This window comes from Helobdella robusta (genome assembly GCF_000326865.2).
Source record: "Helobdella robusta unplaced genomic scaffold HELROscaffold_1, whole genome shotgun sequence".
NCBI classification, from domain to species: Eukaryota; Metazoa; Annelida; class Clitellata; order Rhynchobdellida; family Glossiphoniidae; genus Helobdella; species Helobdella robusta.
The window spans coordinates 9,802,011-9,812,925 of record NW_008703570.1 but is presented as its reverse complement, the minus strand read 5'-3'; the positions used below and the strand labels follow the sequence as shown (position 1 = coordinate 9,812,925).

At 34.6% G+C, this 10,915-nt stretch overlaps 2 protein-coding genes across 2 annotated transcripts; one reads left to right on the top strand and one right to left on the bottom strand.

The window, feature by feature from the left end:
- Positions 1 to 536: 536 nt before the first annotated feature.
- HELRODRAFT_159410 (hypothetical protein) lies at positions 537 to 2,448 on the bottom strand (the record flags this gene model as incomplete). Its single annotated transcript, XM_009011295.1, has 4 exons — positions 537 to 1,481; positions 1,578 to 1,612; positions 1,796 to 1,924; positions 2,358 to 2,448. The coding sequence occupies 4 exons, from the start codon at positions 2,446 to 2,448 to the stop codon at positions 537 to 539; spliced, it is 1,200 nt and encodes a 399-aa protein (XP_009009543.1).
- A 2,225-nt stretch (positions 2,449 to 4,673) lies between these two features.
- On the top strand, positions 4,674 to 9,887 carry HELRODRAFT_62983 (hypothetical protein; the record flags this gene model as incomplete). Its single annotated transcript, XM_009011294.1, has 15 exons — positions 4,674 to 4,882; positions 5,017 to 5,071; positions 5,224 to 5,290; positions 5,451 to 5,578; positions 5,722 to 5,878; positions 6,171 to 6,280; positions 6,533 to 6,649; positions 6,955 to 7,177; positions 7,357 to 7,480; positions 7,776 to 7,953; positions 8,119 to 8,340; positions 8,461 to 8,623; positions 8,721 to 8,869; positions 9,030 to 9,152; positions 9,675 to 9,887. The coding sequence occupies 15 exons, from the start codon at positions 4,674 to 4,676 to the stop codon at positions 9,885 to 9,887; spliced, it is 2,238 nt and encodes a 745-aa protein (XP_009009542.1).
- Positions 9,888 to 10,915: the final 1,028 nt, after the last annotated feature.

Below are 10,915 nucleotides of genomic sequence, written 5' to 3'. Positions count from 1 at the left end.
AAAAATTATTACAACTTACCTTGCTACTTTGGTGTACTATAATTTTATAAATAAAATATTTTCTTTTTAAACAGTTGAAAAGTATGTAAGAACTAAATCAACTCGGATAGAAATTAAGCAGTCGTCAGAATTTCTGGAAGAAAGCACAGAGATGACTAAAGATAAAACAATTTAATCAATTTACCGCTACCTATTATTTTACCGTTGTTTATTTACCAACTAGTTTTCCAAATGCAATTGTGTTTATCTTATATTTGTTGTTACATGCAATCACAATTTTAAATAAGCAATAAAACACTAAAACAAGACGACGCAAAATCTCGTAGACCAATTGATATTGTTAAGTATTAATATTACAGATCACCGGTGCGTATGTATATCGATATGTAAATTACATGCGCTAGAACAAAACATGCTTGGTACTACTAAGTAAATAACACGCACAGCTGTCTAAAAATAGAATTCGCAAACGATAAATATTTGAAAAATAAAATTTTACATCGTCGGTAGAGGACAGACACTGCGTCATTGCTCATTCACGACTGTTTAGCGTTGCCGCTGATAATGCCATTATAATTTTTACTTTGTCGTTTTTGTTGGGTGTTAAGCGGAAAGGCTTCACACGACAAAGACTTCAGATCAATTAGAGTGATTTTATTTGGCGATTTAGAACATTTTGCGCTGTTGCCTTCATGGCTTCGATCCATTTTGACAGCCGGACTATTGTTGATTTGCATGAGAACGGGCGTAGAGGAGTGTGTGGTGTTGCGTCTCGGAGCAACTGCGCTGGAATTTCTGTTTTCCCTGTTTACGTTAGTACGGGATGAACTGTTTGATCGCACAGGGAGAGGCGGAAGTCTGGAATTATTAGTGGAATCGTTAAGCAGAGGTTTTTCAGAATTTTTCGTTGAATTAGGAAGCTGATTTTGTAGCGTCTTATCTGTTGCACGCTGATTTCCTGAAAGATGTCCATTAAATATATTTATATCGTGATTTGTAGATGAAATTTGTTGAACGGCTTTTCCTAGATAGTTGATTGAAGACGACGTCGTATTTCCGTCGTTGATCTCACTTTCTTCTTCGCTTTTGCTGGCAGCCACTTTACTTCTTCGCAATTTTTCGATACTCTGTCGCTTTTTCTCGGTGGGCGATTCTTTTAAAGCTCCAATAAATCCGGTCGTTTCCCTTTTGTTTTCAGGATTCACCACCGATGAGCTTGATTTTGCTTTAAATTTGATCAAGTTATTATTTTTACCATTTTCGACATGATTTTTAGTTTCGTTCATCGGGAAGGATCGTACATTTCGGAATATATTGCGTTCGGGAGAGGAATTACGTTGCACGGTATTTATTGATGAGGCACTTTCTAATACTGAAGTTTTGTGAGACTCATTCGTTGGCCGTCTGATTTCTCTCTGGTTTTGCTGCAAGACTGCAGACGGTGTTATCATGTTTCTCGGAATGTTTCCAAGAAGAGATGGCTTTTGTGATGAAATTTTAAATTATTTAATATTTTTACTGTGATTTGTTTGGAAATCATTCATGTTTAAACGTCGTAAAATTAAAATATAACTAACTTGAGTTGATTTTGCACCAACGTTCGTCGCGTTCCCTAAAAAATTAATAATTATTTAAAAAATTACGATGATCATTCACAAGAGGATTGTTGCCGGAGACGTTTTATATAGATGAGCACTTCTTTCGTCTACACGTTAACTTAACCGTCGTAAATATTTATAATTTATAATGTATGCATTACGATTCGTTAACAAACACAAACTGTTGACATGTGAACCTGCATTGTTGTTGTTGGCATCCAGCCCACGTGAGTATGACCGGCTGTGTCGGGGTTGAGGTAGGGGCGATGATGTCTGGATCGGCTTGTTTGAATTCCATTCGATCAAGTCCAGACATTCAGTGTGGTCTGTCACAAAATCATTTTGAATATTTTAAAATTAACATGTTAAATTGCGTTACATTGCGTTGCAAATGTAAGTTAGCTTTTGTTTTTATCATAACATTTCTGACATTTTTTTGATTTGTTACATGCTAAACATTATTACTTTTAGTGTTCAATATTTAATTACAATTTTCTTTTTATAAAAACAAAAAACAAAACGATGTATCAGTGTCATAAAATTTGCAAGCTGATCGATCAGCACGTATGCGCTAACTCCGTTTCATGCAGAAATCCACTATGGCAATCACGCAGTGCGTTCGAACGTGGTTGCCACATGAGCCTCTATCGCATCACCCATGATACGAATCAGAATCGTATTCATACAAATTCATACAATCATCAACATGTTGTCGATGCCAAGTGTTCAACAACAATTTTTTAGTGAAATTGAACAAACTTTTGATCTTCTCTTGGTTCTTCCTAACAGGCGAAATGTTCTTTCGGCAGCATTTGACAGAAATGAGATAGGACATTAATATCAAGAGCATGGTTGTGATTGTAGATAGCGCCCATGATATAACTACTGTGGTCCAGTTTATTGCGCTGGCTGTAATTTGTTGTGTTTGTGTGAGCTTGTTTGTACGTGTTTGTATGCATACGTTTTTATTTTATATATAGTTTGTTGGTAACGCAAAGTTTACCTCCACTTATCACCATTCATCATGTAATTTGTAGTAACATAATCAATAATGGAATGAACAATTTTTATATGTTATGAAATTATATACTTTACTATACAGCAACAATGATTACACAGAATATATAGTTGCATTAACAAGGTATGTAATGTTAACGTTTCTTAATTATAAATCCACATATGAAGTTGATTCGTTTCATATCACACAAAGCGCTTAATTTTAATAAATAGAAATAATTTCAATAAATTCAACTAAACGAATGAATAAAGTAATGAATGAAGAAATATTAAACTACCATCCATTTTTGTAATGTATTTCCTCATATCACCACATCATCATTTTAATGCAACGACTTCATCTCACTGCTCGATCATTTTACATTTTTAATTCTTTTTATTGTCGCGGTCTATTTACCTATTGAACACCTGTATTTGCAGTGATCAGTATTAATTACGTAGCGCTTTAACAGACTGTTTTGTATACATTCAACATCGACAACTGAAAATGAACATTCATGACTTCTACCAATAATAATTAAGATACGTGGTGCTCAACCGTTTAAAGAAAATTAACTGATAATATTTACATTAACTGAGGAGTTTTAAAATTTTTTAAGTACAATATTTCTTAACAAGACAGATGCGAGATACAAGCCGAGGCAGGCTTGTAAATTAAAGTAAATTACTTAATTAAATAAAATTACTTAAAAAGTAAATTACTTAATTGCGTCTATAGACTTATGCTTGATCTCTCAGTTTTTCATTAAAAGCCATAACTGTTTCCTTATTTAACATTCATCACACGGGTTGTTTCTCAAATCTTGGTCTCTGTACAAAAAATTAATGAGTGTCTCCGAACGTGAAGTTCATACATATTTAAATACCAGCATTCTCCAAAATATCACTTATTTATATAACCATATATTGTTATAAATGATAACAAAAAATTATTAATAGAAATTGCAATGCATAATATTATATATTAATAATATACACCAAACTTGTATCAATTATTATTAGACGGTCTATATAACGATACAATACATCAAAGTGTATGCATATGCATAGTAGCAATGGCAAATGCAGAGAACAAATGAATTCATGAAATAAATAAAATACATTCATGTCTCAACACACTTGCTAGTTAAAAGTAGCACCTTCCACAAAACGAGTGAATGTTTGATATCTATTTAAACTTTAGAAATAAATCAAACACCATATTTTGGCTTGAGCTCAAGCAACTCTTACAAATCCTCTTAATATAAAACAGCTGAGAAACAAACAGCCCAGCAATTACTCAGCATCAGCAAAATAATAATGCTGCACGACCTATACAATACATTCATCTACCTTACCTTCTTACATCTTACATGCCAAAGTAGGAACTCCTTTGAGTAGAATTATAAATTCATGTGAATAAATGTAAATATAATTTAGGGTGGTTCACTTATGTTAGAATATTGACGAGTAATTTAGCCATAACAACTCTAGATTCAGCTAATGGTTTAATCCTAAATTTCTTGTACTAAAAAACACAGTTCTTAATGGTGTTTGATAGTAGTTAGTGCGTACGTGTGTGTTTGTACATGTGTAACGTCAATATATGTGCAATACATTTGCCAAGTCTTGTACCTAACGAAATTAACGAACCGTGACAGCTTGCTTGTTATTATTGTTAATATCATTGCTACCATATTCACTATTTTCAATTTTTTTAATATTTTAAATTTCTCACAAATATAATATTTCTATTTATTTATCTTTTAACAATTTTGTTATTGCTATCAATTCTTATTATTATATATATAATTATCATTATTGCTATTATTATTATTATTATTACTACTACTAATATTATTACTATTGTGACTGTTATTGTACTTATTGCATGCAAACAGTACCAGCGCTGTCATCTACATTTTTCAGTCAACAATTTCGAGGCAAGACCATTTAAAAATAAATATCTCTCTCGTAGAATATAACAGACCCGATCTTAATAATTAATGCAGCAATACATTTGCAGTCAACTTGCAAATTAGATCATTCGTTATTTATCATTCAGGTTAACCGTAGATCATGTCGTCGTCGGAATACTTCACCATTCCACTGAAGAAAGGCACCTACGTGGACCTAACCAGACCCATCACGAAGTACATTGACGACGTGAAGGTCTATGGCAACTCCTCGGATTACCAGCAAGCGTTAAATGAATTGCAGAGACTTAGGCAGGAGTTTATCGATAGGATCAATGAAAAAAATGAAAAAACTTTGAAGTCGTTTTATAAGTTAGTGCTTCGTAGGCTTTATTGTTATCATTTCATAATAATTTTGATGTTAGGTAACGTAAATGTTTGCAACATAATTTAATTAATCGTAATGTGTAGAACAATAATGACACAATATTGAATGGAATATTCAGGTACGCTGATCAAATAGTTTCGTTGGAGCTTAAGTTGCCTCTAGCCGAGAACCAAGTACTACTGATTTGTGTGGTATTTCATTTTAAACTCAAAATCGCCTAAAATTGTTTCTACGTTATGAATTTATTTTGAATTCATAATTATCATTAATTAGGAAAAATAAATATTCTGACCTTAAGTTGATGTTGTTCATGATTTTTTAAAAGATCCGTATAAAGTTCAAGTGGCAGGATGCTTTTCCCTACTTGAAGTCAAAGACGGCCACAGCTTTAAGTAACTAATTACATACGTCATCACTCATTTTGCAACAATTTTATTTATTCACATGTATAAATAACTTTTTGACCAATCAAATTAATAACTTTCAAAAACCCTATTAGTTTCAATCGTGATATCCAATTTGAATTCCTAACTTATTTAATTCATTCAAAAGTGTTGGCGTCAGGCACGTACGAAAAAGTATGCGTTCTGTTCAACGTGGCTTCTATGGCCACATGTGTCGCCTGTCAGCAGAAGCTGGATACCGATGAAGGATTGAAAACTGCTGCCAAACTTTATCAGGTAGCTTATCAAAAAACTAAACACATTTATCCACCAATGAAAAAAATTTAAACTTGTACAATAACACAAATAAATGCACAAACAAATATTAATAGTTGATTAAATCTTCATCTTTTCATTCACGTCAAATGGAACTCTGACAGCAAGCAAGCGGTATTTTCACTTACCTCCAAACCATCGTACCATCCGTTTTTACGACCACGGAGTCCACAAACGACCTTCAACTTGAAACTTTGAGTGCCCTCGCAAGTCTGACCCTGGCACAAGCTCAAGATATTTTTATCAAAAAAGCCATTCAAGGTGCTTCATTTTTTGCGTTTTTGTTTTGTTGACAGCTCATGTTTTTTATGCTGAACATTCGCTGAACATTTTTCTGTTTTATTAAAAATTCATTGCCGTCTTTTTTGCTTTTGTGCTTCTGGTACCACTTCATTACAAATTTTTTGTTGACTTTTGTTAGTTACATCTTTTAAACATAAAATTACATACAAACATAAACACTAACACATACAAAAACATATATACAAAATTCATACAAACATATATACATATACAAATACAAACATATATACTCGCATAAACACGCATACAGATAGCATGAAAGCAAGCCTGCTCTCAAAGCTTAGCCAACAGTGTTCACTACTTTACGAAGAGACGAGCAAACAGATGCAGAGCGAGTCCCTTAAATCCATTTTTCCAAAAGTATCTAGCGCTATATAATTCATCATTTTAATTATATTATTATTATTAGCAAAAGCATAATTATTATCACGAACAAAAAAACATTACTATCATGGTCATCATCATCGTCAGTAACATCATTATCATTATTAGTAAGTTAGTGACACTATACTATCATAATCTTTTTTTTAAACACATGCTCATTCACTTCACACCACAGACAGCAGGCACACACACACACAAACGGGCACACACACACGCACACTTATTCAGGATTTTGCTGGAGTTTCCTCAGTCAAGCAGATAGTCTTCCAGGCACTGGCCTTCTATTACGACGGTTTGGCCTACCACGAGAAGAAATCCTTTCCTGAAGGATTGGCCAGATTGAGAGTAAGTGAGAGGATGCTGTTATATAAATTTATAACAATTGTATACTGAAGAGATCAATTTGTGTCCTCTGTGGTGTTAATGATAGAAACATTATTGATGATGATATATATAATCAGATACTATTATAATTATAACAGAATTATTAATAAGATTTACGTATGATATGGTTGACTGAACAATGTGCATATAAATTAGTTGATTGACTAATTGATTAAACAATTGATTAATTAGATGATTGAGCAAGTAGTTGAAAATTAACTAAATGTTCAAATGACATTTTTTTAAACTTTTATTTACTGATATAGCAAGCCAGAGATCTAATGAACAAAGCGTCTGTTCTTCTGAAACCCTTTCCATATGCAGCACTACAAAAATTAATTGAGAATGACGTAGCTAAAGGTGAGAAGGACAATTCGTTCATATTCCACGCGATCATTCCAGATGGGACGAAACTGCCTGATGTCGAGAAGGCAGTCCTCGCTAAACCAACTCCCGTTGAAAACGTTAAATTTTCATCTGATTCTGTAGGTCAGTTGATTGATTGATTGACTGATTGATCGAGTAATTGATTAATTGGCTGGATAATTGTTTGGTCGGTCGGCGATTGGTCAATTGGCTGATAGGGTTAGCATAAAAAGAAACATCAACAACAACATCAACATAAGCCACAACAACAACAACAACGACAACAACATCATCATGAACAGATTTGTTGGAACGATTGCTGCCACTGTCCGTGCACCAGGCAGTTCAGAAATGTGAGGAGAGGAGGATGTCGTTAGTGCAGACGGAGATCATGAAGCAGAGGGAAGCTTCCAACAAATTAAATAAGTTCGTACCGTGAGATTTCTGATGTCATTCATTTATGATTGTTGCGCGTTTATTATTACCAACTCCTTTATCTTGATTGATAGCTTAAATTATGGTTATCACAGTACATATGTTGTGATGATGGTGAATCAAATGAATTGAAGCATTAAATAAGTTGTTCTTTTCAAATTTCATTTACATAATTATCATTGTTGTTGTTATCATTGCGAATCAATCTATTTATCATCTTCATCATCATCATCATCCAATCACCATCATCATCATAATCATCATCCCGATAATCATCACCCCGCAGCGTTCTTGTCACACTGAACCTTCCTGCCTCCATTGAAGATCTATCTGGGGCGAAACTTCCGAAATCGCTGGCGGAGAAGTCGTCGAAGGTTCGGGCGATGGGAGGCTACCAGCACCTGGAGAGGATCGTCAACGACCTGCCCACCATGCTGCAGAAGTGCAAGCTCATTCTCGACGAGGTCGCGTGGAAATAATATTTTATCCATTTGGTTTCGTTAAGTTATGGTTAATTTTATTCTTTAAAATGATAATTTGTGATTATTTGTTTGTGTTTTGATCTTCAACTCATAATTTAAAATATGATAAATATAAAAAAAATAAATGGGTCAATTTAAAACTTTTAGAGTGAAAAGTTGTTAAACGAAGAAGAATCGATAGACCGACAATTGCGAGCAAGATACCGACATAGTTGGGCTCGATCATCATCCGATGCTCTCAACAGGCCGATGCGAGACGAGATCCGAAAATACCGAACAGCTTATAATGAAGCGCTACAAGCTGACAGTGTGGTCAGGAAGAGGTTTGCCACGTACAGAAGTGCCATCCTCCTACTCAGCGAAAGTGACGTTAGTCCTGTTAAATAACCAACTTCAATGCATATTAATGATGTTGTTGATATTCTATATCAATCCGAAATAATTTCATAAATGTTTTGATCTAAAAAAATTGATGTTTAAATGTTGCAGTCGGACATGGAAAGAAGTCTTCCACCTCCAAATCCAGCGTTTGCAAATTTGGCAAACAAAAAATTTGTTCAGGATTTGCAGCAGTTGATGGTGCAAGTGAATCAATTGAAAGACGAACGCTCAAAAATTGAAGACAAATTTAAATCAACAAATATCGATTTTGGTGAGTTTTAATAACAAAAAATGAATTGTTAAAAATTTTTAAATGTTTAATAAAAATTACAATATAATTAATGAATTTTCCGCAAACAAACAACCAGCCAACAAATTCATGCTGGCATACAAAAGAGATGGTGCTGTGTATGAGGAGTCCGTATCCAAGAGCGAGTTGGACCGAGTATATGGACCGTTAAGAGAACTTTCAGCTAAAAATATTGCTACTCAAGATAAGCTCATCAAACAAATACAAGTTAAATTTTTTTATGAACGAATTGAAAAACTATTGAAAGTGTATCGGTTAAAATATTATTGGGCCTATAACAAACAGCATTAAAACATTATTTTAAAAGTAATTTGCACCACTGGCATCGTGAACAAACAAAATAAAACGACAGACATCAAATTGGGAGTTGGAAGAGTTCAAGAAGCAAACAAGTTCCACCTCATCTCAGAGGGATGCCAAGTTGAAAGAGCTGGCATCTGCTTACGACATCTTCATCGAACTCAGTGCAACGTCAGATGAAGGCAATAAAGTTTGTTTGTTTGTTTTTGTTTCTTGTCTTGACCATCATTCATTTGGTAATCAACAGTTTACTCATCGTAATTCGTTATCAGCATGTTTGTTATCATCGCCAGTTTAGTAGTCGTCAACTTCATCACTGTCATCCTCTGCGAGTCACCTAACAAACGGTTTATGTCGCATTATTCAATCTGCCACCACTTCACCACATTCATCAGGGAATGTTAATAAAGTTAATGACAAAGCTCAAAAACATAAAATGAGAATACGTGAGGAGTCACCTGCTTGAAATGTGTAGGAGCACGCAGTAACCACATTTCTATGTACACGTACATTATACAAATTCATAAGCAACCACACACACACACACACACACACACACACACACACACACACACACACACAAACAAACGTAAATGAAACTTAAACACATATGCATAACCTAACCAAAACATACGACATATATAAAAAACACGCATCCGACATAGGCGATTGCACATACATGCATTCATTCATGAACGTTATTTACACACAGTTCTACGGAGACTTCACACTTCTCCTTGAAAAGTTTTTAACTTCCATTCGCGAGTTTTGCGCAGAGAGGAACAAGGAGAAAGATGAATTGATGAGAGAGATGCCAGAGGTGCCGAGCCAGGTTCCTGCTGTTATGGCGTTCCATCATGCTCCTCCCCAGACTGTTTGTCAGTGTTCTTTCCTTTTTTCTTTCTTTCGTATTTTTGTGCAATAATTGCGATTAGCTTATTTTTGTAAATGCAATTTCAAAGTAAAATAAAAGTTTCAACATTCATTGATCTTACTATCATCAGAGACAAATGTTTTTATATAAAACCTATAAAAATCGTTGCACTGTGTGGAAAACTTCAACTCAGTTATCAGTTAAAAAATTAATTTAGCATCTTTAAAAAAATTCCATTCTTTTCAGTTTTTTGTTGACACATTCAACGTTTTTATGAAATTCCTCTTTTGAACAGTTTCCACGCAGATGTTATACAGTGCCCTCCCGCCAACTGGACCCGTTATTGGTGAGTTCGTGTTTTCAACTTTTGTATGTGAGCGTCTTTGTGTGTGCGTGAGTGTTTGTGCTGTGTGTGCGGGTGTGCGTGTGTGTTGTTCGTTACTTACTAGTAAGCGATTGAGTTGAGACAATAGGAATGCCAAGATGGAATGCAGGCTGTGAAAAATGGCACAAGAAAGAATTGGATGTGTATAACGGGACATGGTGCTTGTGCGCGCGTACGTACGTGCATTGTTTGCACTGGTGACGCTTTGGAGAACAAGTTAAAACAGAAATGCAATAACTTGAATGCTATCAAATGAAACATGCAAAATGTTCGCATGCAACTCGGGCGTTTTAGAAGAGAATTTAAATGAATGTTAACCCATAAATATGGACAATATTGACAATTACAACTATTACTTTGAAATGCATGTGATATTAAATTTGAATTATTAACATAATCACGATCGTTAAGTCGGTGGCCATCAGCATGCGAGCTTGGACATGATGAAGCCCATCCAGCCATCTGCCTACTACATGCCAACCGCTGGAACAACAAACATCAACTTCAACCCATACTCGGCATTTGTTCGTCTGTCCTGATGAAGAAGATGACGACGATGAAAATGGTGATGGAGTTTATAGTGGTGATGACGTTGATGGTGGTGCTGATGATGTTGGTGGTGGATTGGGAAAGTTTAATAATGCAATGAATGTGGCGATGTTGATGATGATAAAAATAATGACGAGTCGGATGA